Genomic DNA, 15,234 nt, shown 5'->3' on the forward strand with positions numbered 1-15,234 from the left:
CAAGATTAGGTGCTAACGTTTATAACAGCAGCAAGTAACATTGCAAGTTCTATGAATTGATATAATTGTTTAATAAGATTATTTGTTCACAACTTAGAATAGCAGATACTGTTTTGGACATTTTTCAGCCACCTGCTTGTCAAGGCCATGCCAATATTTTCCATGTAATGTATGACACTGATATAAATGAAGATATAAATGTAGATATAGCCATATGCTGTGCACTGAAGATACCCCAAAGGGATTAGTTAACAGACTTTGCTCTCCAATTATTTTCTTTACACTTTCAGTGGCTAATATTTGATCAAGAAGCCAACAGATAACTGTTCCAAACTCAGTATACATTTAAGGAATAAGATGATATGTTTTAATATCTAAATATGATATTCATTTCAAAGTTTTTCAGTATGTACCATTATGTTTGAAACCTTCTGCTTACTAGAATGCCTTGAACCTGGGAAAGTTATTACAGTCTCAATGGGAATAGACTTCTGCGATTCTACACAGGCTGCCAATTTCCAGTTGTGGTAAGTTACGCTGAGGTAATAAATTATAAATTATACGATACTGGTTTTTTAAAACAGACAATTTTTGTGCATTAGAAATGAAACCTAGTTTTTTGCTTTATTTGTGTTTTAAAATATTAACATTAGAGCATTTCAGTTTTAGGAAAGTCTTTTCAGGCTTATCAGTATATTCAGCTTTGAGGAGAAAAGTTTCTCATAATGACAGATCTTTTTAGCTACTTTAATCCTATGTAGAGAGTTGTTTTGAGGTCATTTGTCCATCTCCATGTGAAAGTTTTCAAAATAGGCATATCAGTGACAGGGCTTACAAATTTCCATCCTTTCTGATGTAATAAGATGACAATTTTAATGTGATTTTTATCACGGCTAGAATTGTTAAAAATATAGAAGGAAAATCTTTCTGAGGAAGAATCAGCATGCCTTCTCCAAAAAGAAGTTGCCCCTCATCAGCCTTTAGAATTTAGAATGTTAGTAGGCCATACAGATGTTATATATTGGACTACTTGACAGAATTCTTCTAAATGGGTTCCTAAGAAAGTGACAATAGGGAAATGGAAGTAAGTAGTAGATTCATGCTGTATACAACTGTTCCTGTTTAATGTGTTCATAAATCACCTGTAGTCAGGGTAAATAGATTTTTTCTAGTTGAAAAGGAGGTGCTTTGTGTATATGCAGAGTCAATAGGACAAACTGCATTTTATTATATTTTACTATTTTATCTTGCAAACTGTTCAATATTTTTTAAAAGTATAAGTGATATGGAAATGCTCTTTTATAAATCTTTGTAAATTATAAACCTCAAAATGATTTGAGTTCTTTTAAAGATCTCAACTTCTTAATATACTTCTAAAAGCTGTATACCAACACTCTGGCCAAGTTATAACCATATAGTTTTCATGCAACATGTTTGCCGGGCTGATTCACATGGCATGACAGTCCACTGTGGATTAATTTACCCATGAGTACTGCCCCATTGTGCCAGGTGCCCACAGGGGCCCAACTTGCCATAGCTTGTCATGTTGTGCAAACCCAGGTTGCAGTAATTGTTTCAAGGTTAAGACAACCCTCAAATAACCCCTTACATCTGGATTTGCATGACATGACAACTCATGCATGCAGAAATGGTGTCTGCAGGTATAGAACTGTTAACAATACAGCAACTTACTGTATTGTTACATAGATACATTAATTCATAATTTGCTGTCATACTTTACAAACCAGGTCATTGTGTATACACACATAAATGTGTTCTGTGCACAATTGAGAAATTAGTAAATAGAAGATAACAGAGAAGTTTAACCTTCAGTAGCATTGCCTTGGTACCTGAAGGATTTTATGTAATGTACCTTAGAATTCCCACCCTCCCGTGTCAGTTTATTTCTCTATCATGCATTCCACCCTCATCCTGGCAACTTGCAATGTAGCAACAAAAGCAAGTCAACTCAAATAATCAGTGTGTGTTAAAATATTAAAATTACTGCATCTTACAAAACCAAACAAAGGTAAGCTATGGTTGTAAATTATTTGGAAAGGGACTTCCAATAAATGGGAGAAATGCAACTGAAAAATGCCACAACACCAGATGGGAAGCAATGTGAATTCATAAAAAGGAGAACCATCTTTGCAATGGACCTAGAGCAAAGATGCACAATTTTTTCACTCCCAAAAGCCACATCCGTGGGGCAGGGATGCATATATAAACACATGCTTGTACTTGCATGCAATCCAGCCCCTCACATACTCACCCCCCTGCACGCAGCAGCAGCAGAGCAGCAGCATGCTGTAGCCCCTTCTCTGCTCAGCCACCCCAACTCCAAGAGGGAAAATTCCCTAGAAACAGGCTTGTCATGAGCAGAGCTGCTGGAGCTGTGGGGGTCAGACTAGATGGCCCGGGAGGCCTCTTCTGACTCGCTCTATTTCTGTGTTTCTACAGTTTCCATTATTTGGCAGCAACCTCTTTCCTTGGTATTCCAGGAAATAGGCAAGAACATTCAGCCATATTTTCTGGGACATTCTAGAAATGAGTTTCCTATTCTATGGCTGGAACCACTGTGGATTTTCCTAGAGTCTTTTTTCCTCAGCCATTTTTTGGTGGCAGCAGATGCTGGGCATCTGGAGACTGCCTGCAGCAAACCACTGGTGCTTTTTCCACACATGGACTAGAGGGATTAATACAGAAGAAAATATTTCCTAATAGATGCAGAAACCAGACAAAGCAGTGCTTTAAGGCTATCACCAGAACCATTTATTCTAAACAGTCTTCAAGGACAGCTCCACCTAAAGAACATTAAAGGAATTGATCCTTATGTCTATCAGATCAGGAATAAAATTTCAAGGTCCTTATCCAAGTAGAGCCATAGTTGACAAGTGTGGAGTAATTGATAAACAGAATTTGGATGACAACCTTGAAGAGAGCACTTTATATATTCTACTTGAGTCTCCAAGAGTTGGCTGGGAGTGTAGAAGCAACCCCAGACTACAAACTTGGTATGTTTCAGAGAGTATGTTTTCAAATTTTGCAGGGAAACTTTTCTTCTCCAATCACACAGTCCTTCAATTTTTCTGGACTTAGTTTGTGTACTAATCCAGTATGTCATGCTGTCAGCCACAATTCGAAACATGAACTTTTGTTCCTTGATCTGTCCCTTGCCTTTCATGATGCCCTACCCTCACAAAGAGGACTACATAGTTTTAAAACTGATACAGATAACTACTATTAACTTAAAAACATCTTAAACTATCAGAAATTAAACTCCTCCAAGTGCAGTGCATTAACTAATTTTTCAAATACAGCCTTGAATAAAACCAACTTCCAAGTTTTCTTTAAAAGCAGCAGTGAAAAAGCCATAAGCATTTTCCTAGGAGGGACTAAAAAGTGCGTATAGTCAAGGCTATGGTTTTTCCAGTTGCAATGTATGGCTGTGAAAGCTGGACCATAAGGAAGGCTGAGCGCAAAAGGATTGAGGCCTTTGAATTGTGGTGCTGGACTGCAAGGCGATCAAACCGGTCAGTCCTAGAGGAGATCAACTCTGACTGCTCTTTAGAAGGCCAGATACTGAAGATGAAACTCAAATACTTTGGTCACCTAATGAGAAGGAAGGACTCCCTGGAGAAGAGTCTAATGCTGGGAACAATAGATGGCAAAAGAAGAAAGGGATGGCAGAGGATGAGGTGGCTGGATGGAGCCACTGAAGCAGTCGGTGTGAGCTTAGGTGGACTCCGGGAGATGGTGGAGGACAGGAAGGCCTGGAGGAGTGTTGTCCATGGGATCGTGATGGGTTGGACATGACTTCGCAACTAACAACAACAACAGGAGGGACTACCATGATGTGGTTCTTAATACTTACTGCTATAACAGCTCCAGACCAAAGGACACTGATCTTAACTTCAGATGTTGACCTTAACACTTTGATAGGCTCATACAGGTGAGAACCTTCATTCAGGTAACCTGGTCCAAACTGTTTAGAGCCTTTAAAGGCAAAACGAGCACCTTAAACTGAGCACAGAAACAAATAGGCAAGTGATGTGGTTAGTACAGAATGTGTATAATGTGATTGGAATGCTTAATTCCACAAGTATTTATCTAACACACTCTGTACATCAATTGCAGTTTGCAAACTGTCTTCAAGACAGCCTTACATAAAACACATTATAGTAATGTAGCCTGTATATAGTTAGAGTATGTGTTGTATTCTGGCTTATTTCCTTGGTTCATTAATTGATATTAAACCACAGTTGTCTGATTTGGATACTATGGGGACTTCTAGCTTAAAGGAAGTTAAATACTTCATGTCAGTCAGTCTGCAAGTGGAGGACAATTATACAATCCCCAAATAATTTAAGCTGTGGTTTTTTAGTAGATTATTATGTGTTTTGTCTTCTAGTGTGGCTCAAGATGGAGGATTAATTTTTTTTGTATTAGATAGCATTCAGTCACTGGAGCTTCCCACATGCCTATCTCAGATGATACAGCCCAGGAACAGGTTTACCATCTTGGTAGGAATTAGATGCGTGGCGTCTTTCCACATATCTCAAAAGTTCTATACCAGAATGTTTCATTTTTATGCCTTTTCTTTTATTCCCTTTCATTGGTTTACTTTTATAGTCAACACTGTGTATGCTCTGGAAGTACCTTTGGCCCTCAGAAGTCATAAAGTCTCTCTCAGTTTGTTAGACTTAGAGTGCAATATTTATTTGCTGAATGTTCAGTATGCTAGTTATTTTTGCTGGAGTGGTTATCTGCTTAACCTTCCATAACATAATCAACATAGCTGCTATATTTCACCAAGCTAGTTAATATTCTGTTCGCAGGCACATCAGCAAATAGGCTATATAATCCAGTTTGCAGAACCTAAGTAGCAGTCTGGGGAGCAGCTAGCCAAGGAATTACAGGGAGTAAATATGCAAAAGATTGTATAGATTATATTAGTTACATTCTAGTTCTCCTTGCTCTGTTCCGCTGATTGACTTTGTTTGGATGATACAGCATGGCTCATCTTGGTGCCCTGTATAGAGTAATTATGTTGTATGAACCCAGTAAACATGGGTTATGTGAGGGTTAGATAAAAGCAGACTCATCATGCAAGACCAACCATGTTTGCACAGTATGACAACTCCCAGATGGAGAGAAGGGTTTGCGTATTCACACTGGGACCTGCACACATCACAGCCCTAGGCTGACGTGAGATGCAACAGCACCACTGAGATTTACATCAAATTTTCAATTTTATTTTTGTTCTTATAAAAATCAGATAGTTCCATTCTCATGTTGTTTCAACAGATTATCTGCAATGTTTTCCTTTGTGATGTAGTAACAGCATTGAGAATCTTCTTTTGAGCATTTATGAAGGATAACATGCTATTGCTGTATACCTGTGTCAAATATTGCATGGAACATTTTTAAATGTGTAGTTTTCCAGAGCATGTATACACTTAAGTGCCCCTTTCTCAGCATATTAATAGTTCAGTTCCAGACTTAAGCTACTGAAGACTTGAGATTCTGTGCAGTGATGAATATAAGCATTGTAGCATAACACATTGATTTTATGCAGATCATCACCTTTATGTTTTGGGAGGTCTGGTGTATTAGTGATATATAAAAACTGATTACTTTCTCCAACATTGCCTAGTAATTGTTTATTATTTTCCTATTAGACAAACAAGAAAGATCGATATTCTTCAACCCCGCTCCATGAGTAACGTCACTGTAAATAGATCTGCCTCAGACACCAGTGGTGTGTTCATTTTAATGATTTGAACAATGTGAACTCAATGACACAGCTCAAGCTAAGCACCAAGTTTGAGATAGAAAAACACAATAGTTGCTTTTCTATTGCCCAGTTTGGGACTTTTTAAAACACCTGCAGACACTATAAAATGAAAAATGTTACTATTCCAGTTGCTATCTATAATTAAAATAAGCCATTTATTTAAAATTGTTTATATTGATAAAAGAAGAATGGACTATAATATTTTACAGAGTAATGAATAGGACACATTTTTATCCTACACTTCTCAAAGGGGCATACAAAGAAATTGATATTGTAAAAGAATTGTCACTTAAATGAAAAAGATGATATATCTACACACACATACCAGTTCATCCCCCAGCAGGCAAGGAGACAATAGTATTGATGACACCATGACCCTAAACCTCTGGGAACCTAAAGCCAACAAGCCATTTCAGAATTCCCTTGCCTTATGGGTCCATGGAACCCAGATGGTGAGGAGACAATCCATAGGTCCATCATGCTTCAGCAGAAACTCATTAAAGAGGGCTTTTTTAGCTAGGCTGAGGAGAAGCAATCAGTAGATTACCTGCTTCCCTTTAGCCATTCAAAGTGTGAGCCTTAAAAGTTCAAGGTTTTTTCTTTGCATTCTAAGCTGTTACCAGGGAGTCTGCCGCCACTGTTGTGGTCTGGTCTGGTTTGTTGTTGTTTGCAAAAATGGAAGGTCTCCACCACAGGTTAAATCCTCACACATCCTGGACCCTCTTCTTCATCTTCCATGTCCACATGTATGGGAGTGTAGAACTAATATATAGATTTTTGTCCTAGACTTCCTAAATAGGGTATATTTTTCATCTGTACAGGATGAAATATTACTAATTCTATTCAAATCACTTTAAATATGGTTTATTTGGAACATGAGGAGCTGCAGTACAACAAAAAGTATGTGTGATGTTGGTTTTATACTTAGGGGAAGGTTCATCCCATAGACCATTTCTGATTATAATTATTTTCCTTACGTTGTTCTAAAAGGAGTACTTTGTCTTACATCAAATGTAATTGATCCTGAAGCAGTGTAATCACAATTACTCACTTTCTTAATTAGCCTGCCCAAAATCAGAAAATGGAAACCGATCGGCAGTGTTTAAATCAATAGCTTTGTAGTAAGGCTTGTGTGGGAAGGGAGATAGTGGTAATGGGTAGATCAATTGGTTTAGGTGCCAATCATTGACTGTGTGTTTTGCATAACAAACTCTACCACTCTTATGTGGTAACCAATGTAGTAGAGCTAGTGATTCACTGAAAGCAAACTGTATAAAGGAAAGAAAATGGGTAATAAAACATTAACCTGTTTAAAATAGTTGTTTATATAAATAAAGAGAATTGAGGGAAGATCAAAGCTAGTGGTAGTTAAAAGCTGGTGAAAGCACTCCATTTTTTTTATTAACCAAAACCTTCCAACAAACCTAGCTAATTAAAAACAGTAGAGAATATCTAACTTGGACCTAATACTTAGCATATTTAGGTAGATGTACACCTTATCTATTCATAGCAGACACATAAATATTTCCATATATCTTCAAAACTACTGCATGTTTCCTGTTAAGGTAGCAATCTGACAAATTAAAGCTTTCATTTACTTATAAGCGCAAAGGTAGTTGGTGTGATGAAACTATCATTGACAGTGTCAAAATGTAGATAAGCAAAGTAAGACAGAATATCTTCATCTTTTGTTTAGTTGTATTATTTTAATGTGTATCATTTAATGGCTGCGGCACTCTAGAAACATTTGTGAGCCAAAGACAGCTCTCATTAATCTTGGAGCATGTAAAGGAGTATTGATGTGTCACCAGCACACACAGATATATAAAACAAAGTAACCCATGCTAGGCCATAAGAAACAAGCCAAAATCTGGTCAGTCAATACCTTTACTAGGACCAGCCAAATTGTGGACAAGCTTTCATATTCTTTGTAAAGATGATGTTACAAAGAGTAGGTTTGGGGGTGAGGCTCCAGGAAGAGGGGGAAAAGAGTGGCCATTATTTATTCAATTTATCCTTTCCAATATTTGAAGCTGTCTGGGCAGTTTGCAACAGTTTACAGCAATTAAATTATAAAATTCAGTATAAAATAAAATATGAAAGTTAAATGGTTAAAACTGCAGTGTAAAACAAAGACATAAAATTCCTGGGAAAATAGGAAGGTTTTCACCTGGCACCAGAAAGTGTGCAGTGTAGGTGCCAGGCAAGCCTCTCTGGGGAGGTCATTCCACAGCTGTGGTGTTAGCCATCCTCTCGACTTTCTTTGGCAGGGGCTTCCTCAGAAGAACTGTTGAGGGTGTTCTTAAAGTCCTGGCATATCTGTCGTCAAAATCTTAACATGAAGGAGCACTGTCTTCTGTATGTTCTTTCCCAAGTGCTAAGATCTTCAGGGGTTCTTCTCTGGGTGTCTAATGAGTGGCTAACGGGAAAGAGCCTGCTCTGTAGTGGCCTGTATGGAATTACATTTGCAAGGGAATCTCTCTGGCATCCTCATTATGACTATCTTTTTGAAGCAGACATTAACCTCTGATCCGTTGCTTTATTAATTTTACTGCTGGCTCTGCAATGTGTTCAATATTTTCCATAGTGTTAAATATTGTATTATTTTCACACTTTTTTAATTTTGATTTATTATTGATTATGAGGTTGTTGTTTGGTTTTATTATTGTAAACCACACCAACAGCACTTTCCAGTTGCATGCTATACAGAGCAAATAAATGAACAGCAGAAGAAGAGGTGCAGACTTTGAACAAAGGCTCTTCTAGAGGTCATGCTGACTTGAAGTTACACCCAGGAGTGTTTGGACAATGTAGCACAGAATGGATGGTTCTCCCATTTTCGAATGAAAGTTTTCTTGGTAGGCAGAGAACAAAAATAAAGAGTAAAATAGTAAATTTTATATTAGCAAAGCTGGAGATTAAGCTGAATTTTATAATTAGAAAAATGGGTGAATCAAATAACATGTTTTTATGATTTGATGATATGTCCTCTATGTCATCTGAAACATGCATGTACTCTAATACAGCTTCTCCTGTTTTTGTATAACACCGTTCCTGATGAAAAGGCCTGGATTTCCTGAAAGGTTGTGGGTTCTAGTAAAGGTATTGGATGGCTGGATTTTGGACTAACAATAGCTATTGATTCTGACTCCTTAATTTTGTTTTCATATTTGTAGTTTCTTCTTAGTGGTAAAAAAAAAAAAAAAGTTTCTTCTGTCCATACACGCCATCTTGTACCTCTATTTTTATTCCATATCCCTTGTTATCTCCCCCAACTCTACCTGCTAAGGCAAATTCTTACAGTATGGTGTTACTTCTTTTTGTCCTGTCCTCTTCTATCATATGTGATATTTCTGTCTTTATATCATATAACCTGAATCTCCTGTTTAGACAAGCCACAAGAATATATTCAGTTCAAGCACTTGTAGCAAAAGTTATATGCAACTATTAGTACTTCTCTTGTCTATAAGCAATATGTTGCATTGTTTTGTCAACCTATTCAACTGCAGTTCTAATCAAACTATATTTGATGTACTAAGGAAGTGATTTGGGGTATATTGAACTGTTCTAATAATATGTAGAAATTTGCGAATGCACAACATTCTGCTCTTTAGGAGGCCTACCAAAGTTAGTCATTGTTCTCCTTGGATTGTTTACTGTTCTGAACCTAAGAGACAGGGCAGATTAGATGTTAATGAGACTTGGTTTTTGTTTTTCAGTTGTGTTTGGGCTGTTCTTCTCGAGTCATTTGTACTTTCAGAGCCCCATTGATTCATGTTCATCAGTGGTATTTAGGAGTCACAATCCTCTTCCAGTAGGATTAAGATTAAAGAACTTCAGTGATGCTTCTGTTTAATTATTCTGTTAAGCTGGAATCTTAAACCCATTGCTGGTGGAACTTGCAAGTTAGCAAGTATTTCCTGTGAACAAAAGTATATTTTTGCACTTCAATTTTGAACATTTAATTGTACTTAGTATTGGATCAGAATATGCCTTTTATTTGTTGAAAGTACATTTACTGGATTTCCACTTTTTGACAATTCTAGCTAGTCCAAGAAACCACTGTATCTAAGCCACTGAAACAGATGTTGCTATTATGTTTAGACAATGCAACTGTGCATTTGGTTTCATTTTTATTTGCTGGGTCCAATTAACAAAATGAATGACTTTACTCCCAGACTGAACTTTATTTGAAACATAAAAGAAAAATAAACATTTTTATATCCATTTGGCTTGATACTCTATATAAAAGATCTTTTGCAATTTCATTTTTATATATGAGTTTGCAGGGGTAGATCACTGCATGAATCCAGTCAAGAGTTTGAGAACATTTTACTATATCTTTTTTTTTGTTTATATGGTTTTGAAACCACTTTTCTGAGTCTAAAAATAAATCTATTCATTGTATTCCTTTTAAAATGTTAGCTTCACTAAATGATCACTAAATAGAGTTTAGTCACAAATTGTTTAACTATATTACAGAGATTTGATTTGGAAGAAGAGCTTGTTTTTATTAAAATTTTCTGGCAGTTCTCTTGTCATCTAATTCTTCTTAATAAAACAAGCACACCTTCTATGTTTATCATTGTGTATCGCTTACCTACCAACCTCAGAGTTCTGAGGTTAAAAAGCTGGTAAAACCAATAACAAATGTTTGAAATTAATTTAAATACCATGGATATTAATCAAGTGATTTTTCTGTTAGAAACTATTGTACCAATAGGGTTTAAGTAGGATAACTGAGGTTTCCCACCAATCAATATTTGATGATGATGATGATGTGAATTGCAAGCTAAAAGAGGACTTTCATGCTGCCCTAAAATATGGCTGTGCAATGCTCAAAATGTAGGTGTTATAATCCTGAGTCTCTTTGACAAATATACTGCCATTTTCAAGTACCCAGTTTTCACTGTGGGAGACCACAAAACTTGCACAATTAATTAGTCTTGTTTGTACGTTTAATGAGGTATTGCTTGAACCATGTCACAAGGGGTAGGTGATAACCCTTTTTCCAGTCTTCAGAGGTTTTAGATTTTGTTTTAAAGGGGCAAGGCCAGTGGATCTGGTGCTGAATTCTTGGATGCAGAGGTGACAGATGGACTGCTTCAGAACATGGAGGCCCTGGGGAGAATGCAGTCAGTGCCTCTTTTAAGCTTTTGGAACCATGGTTGATACTTAAATGCATGCCAAACTGCAAAGAAATGTATCAGCCTAAATAGTACTTCATTTTGGTCAACTTTTTGATCAAAATTTCATATTTGGCTAACGGGTACCATTTAACCCATATTTTGTGCAAGAGATTATACAGATTGCATGAAATATATGCTTTCTTACAGAATAACTTTATGCCCAGGGTAACAAAATAAGACAAGGGCTTCTCAGGCCTCAAAACCTCTCTCTCTCTCTCTCTCTCTCTCTCTCTCGTTGTCTAGAGTTGTCCAGTTCTGATAAGAACAATTATCAGAGATAGATCTTTTTTTCCACTAAATTGCTGAGTGGTCTTGAACTTAATGACTGGGTTCGGACAACATTCTATACCACACTTAAGATGGGTTATAAGTGAACCTTGTGGGATTTTTTGAAACATGGATTTTCATGCTGTCTGGACCCAGCTGCAGTAAAAAGCCATGGTTTGGTAACCATGAATTATAAGTGAAAAGAACCCATGTTTTACGGTTGGAATGTGACATTTGGGTTCACCATAGTTATCTTGGGTAACAAGTGGGTGGTTGTCCCATAGCCAGTGTTCTAGATTAGTCCTTGAAATATATAGGTGTTTATCCTAGGGCAGCTCTGTATTTTCTGGATATTCTTAATTAGGATATTCTAATCTTTGTTCATTGTAGGCAAAATGTAAAGAAAATACTTACTTTATACTACTAATCTAACCCTTGCCCCTTAAATGTAGTTTTTTTTTTAAGTCAGTGCATAAAGAATGTCTATCTACAAAGGTAGATCTGCTGTAGCATAATAGAAAAATCTATAAAAGTAGCCCCATTAAAAATTTAAGAATCACAGTTGTATTATAGTGTAAGTGCCGAATTAGAGTCCACATCAAGTACTGTACATGAAAATAGTTACTTTGCACTGCAACACCTTGTGTATTTGATATTCTCTGCCCCCTTCCATTTTTCTACCATCCCACAGTGATTTCTTACCCCATTTTCATCCTTGCATTCCTCATTTTTATTTTCTAACAGGAAAAATTCTGTAGTTGTCTTCTCCTGAGAGTTTTGGAAAGACTTTGCTACTAAAACTGTATTTGAATATTATTACTCTATATTAATATAATACCAATTTGAATCACTGTATCTCATTTTTGTCCCATGGTGTATAAAAGGAGAATAAGAGTGCCCTACTCCTTAAGATGGTTGATACGATGGATAATCTGTGAAAAAGTGATCTTATCCAGAGGTGAAAAGAGAACGAACACTATAGCTATAGATTCTGCTAAAAATTAGAATGAGCCATTTTCTTCTTTGGCATGGACTGGTGAAGTTACATTTTGAGAAATGCAGCAAAAATACTAAACTATTTATTCAACATTCTATGGTCTGCTTTTTTACAGTACAAAGGATGATCAATTCAGTGTTACTATTCAGCCCCCTGTTGGAGAGTTACTTTTACCAGTAACAATGTCAGAAAAGGACTTCAAGAGAGAACGAGGTGAGAAATAAATATAAAACACGAGGAATGGTTTTTTATTCTACCTTTCTTGCAAATACTATTTTATTGTAAAATATTATGTAAATTCTTTTCTTGTCTAACTGCATTATTTTGTTGAGAGACTATCCCCAGAAGTGCAGATAAGTTTAGCTCAGACTGTCATTCAAGCCTTCTTAAACCATGCCTTGTGAAGCTATAAATAAGATTCAGAGTTAAGCACCACTCCTTGTCCCCCTTCCTATTGTTGCACACTGATTTCATTGCAAATACTAGCTCATATTAAGCCAGACCCTGTGATGTCCAAACCAGGCACTCTGAGCTGCAGTGTTTACCAACATGAAGCCAATTTCTTGTTTCAGACATAAAGGGGAACTCTGGCTTAATACAAGCCACATGCTTCACACCAATGCTAATACATGACAGAAGGTGGGAGAAGAGGCACAAGGGGAAGAATATTCATCTGAGATGTTCATTCATGGCTTCAGAATTCATGGCTTATGACACCTTGAGCAACTGTCTAAATTCAACCTGAATGTACATTCTGTTGTTAATTGACAACTATTTAATAAATCTTGGAGAATAAGGAGTAGTAAAATATAACCAATATTTGCCCCGGGAGCTAAGGGACTGTATCCAATGCTGCCATAGTATCGGTGCTACTGACATTGCACTAGCATAAACCAATTCAACCACAACACCATTAGCATTGCCAAACAAAGGGAGCAAGTGAATTTCAGTGGCAAACCACAACTTTACCCTTTAGCTTGACAAATGTTAATGATATTGTATTAGCATTAGTTTAGCACTGTGACACCATTGGATACTGCCCAAAGTTTCCTACATTGATGCACTAATGTACTACTTATTGGTACTAATAGGTGGAATAGAGGCATGCTTAGTCACTCGAAGAAATATATCAAATAATACATTGCCTTCTGTTTCTACTTTTTATTCTAAAGCTTCTGTTTGCATATAGCTAGTATAGTTGGGCCCAGTTACAGTAACATTCATTAGTGTTACTACATCTGATAGTACTGTTTAGTATTAAATGCATCATTTGCCTGTTTGAAAAAAAAAAGTATTATTTGGCAATTTAGTTGGTACATTTTGATGTCATGCTTTAAAAATACAAACGTCTCTTAACCGGCAGGCTCTTTGCATGGCTTGGCTAGCATTGAATATATGTGGAGGGAATTCAGTAGTACAAATACTTTCATAAAAAGTTTTCTCTGCCACTGTATTTAAATAAGCCAAATATTGTGTGTTCTGGTTTCTTTATAAAGTCTCTTCATCCAAAAGAAAAAAAGTTGGTTTTGTTGTACATTCTGATACAGGCACTTACATTACCCAGACTCTTTAATCTATAATATCACACAGTTCTGGGAAGCAATTACTCCAGAGTAATATGACATTCGCTTAATATACATGTTTATATCCCTTTTTCCTTTTGACTTTTTTGCTGTGAAATAATAAAATTGCCTTAGCATCTATTTCATACCCATTATTTTCCTGTAGTTAATCCTTGAAATAAAAAGTAAGGGCAATGATTTTCTTCCCTAACCAGTTGGTAACTGTTTACTGTTCTTACTCTTTGTTGGCAAAAGCCTGCTTTACACGTGCTCAGCAAACCAAGGTGAGTGAATGACTAGGCTTTGTCATATTTTGTGAACCTCTGCATCCCCACTTTCTCTTAAAAAGTCATATAGCAGTTCAATTTTAAATAAAACTGGATATTGCACTCTGTCTCTCCCTCTCCCATACTTGTTGTATGCTTGCTCGCTTGGTATTTTGATTGAGTTTTGTATGCTTAGCTGTTGACTGAGAGCTTTTTTTCCCCTGACTGGCCATTCAGAACCATGAGTGCATGGAAGAAGTGCACTTTGAGAATAGCTGTGGTTCTCTGTGGAGTTGTTGCCAAAATTCCTTTTTCTTCTGCCATTTTACTTCTGTGGTTGTTGATTATTTGTCTGAATAAATCTGGCAGCTGTTTGCTATGTTTAATAGAGCAGAAAGGCTACTCTGAATAAAGCTATTTGAAAATTTGTTTATATGAAGTATTTGTAAATCCATGAAGGTCTCTTGGCATTTCAGTATTGCTCTTTCTGTCTTCCTGAATTCATTCTTTGATGCAGGACTGATGCTGGCAAATTTACCACAGGTTTAAAAACCCTTTTCTTTAGTATCTTCTTAGTTAAATGTTTCAGCTGTTTTAGAGAATTCATGATAATAGAAGTCTCAATTTTCAGCTTTACATTTTTTCTAAATAAGTTTAAGGAACAGCTTACTGAATATTTGGGGATAATTTTAAAAAAGAGCTATTAAACAATTACTTATTTTATAATTATATACATTTCTAAACAGAAGTTAGCCCTGCTGACTTCAATAGGACTTACTTCCATGTAGGTGCATACAGGATTGCTGTCAGAATATCTCATTCATATTCTGGTTTTCACTTCTACATTTTTTACAAAGGTATTTACAAACTAAGAATATTATGCCTGATTGTCCCATGGCTATCCTTATTAACTTACAAATTGTTCTCAATTATACAGCTGCTTGAGAGATTTAAAAAAATTGTTGTCCAGAGTTTTCTTTCCTTCATGCAGTGTTCTAAACCAGCAGTGTTTCAAACCATCATATCTAGAAATACTTTAAATATGACAAAATTAGATAAGACAATATTGATTTCACAAAGGAGACACAGAAGTACATTTTTATTATTCAGAACTAAAAGACTTATTTTGAGACATGGATGTCTAAAATCAGTAATA

General features: G+C 36.3%; 1 protein-coding gene across 2 annotated transcripts in view; it reads left to right on the forward strand.

Moving 5' to 3' along the window:
• The window catches only part of AP3B1 (adaptor related protein complex 3 subunit beta 1), a 167,849-nt gene that overhangs the window by 129,647 nt on the left and 22,968 nt on the right, over positions 1 to 15,234 (forward strand). The window contains exons 24-26 of one of the 2 annotated variants that reach the window (XM_044446338.1): positions 443 to 527; positions 12,366 to 12,463; positions 14,068 to 14,096. In XM_044446338.1, coding sequence (XP_044302273.1) covers positions 443 to 527; positions 12,366 to 12,463; positions 14,068 to 14,096 — 212 coding nt within the window. The remainder of the gene's footprint in view (positions 1 to 442; positions 528 to 12,365; positions 12,464 to 14,067; positions 14,097 to 15,234) is intronic. The other variant, XM_044446337.1, reaches the window with a different exon arrangement.

This window comes from Varanus komodoensis, unplaced genomic scaffold (genome assembly GCF_004798865.1).
Source record: "Varanus komodoensis strain SLA01 unplaced genomic scaffold, ASM479886v1 scaffold5, whole genome shotgun sequence".
Classification (NCBI taxonomy): domain Eukaryota; kingdom Metazoa; phylum Chordata; class Lepidosauria; order Squamata; family Varanidae; genus Varanus; species Varanus komodoensis.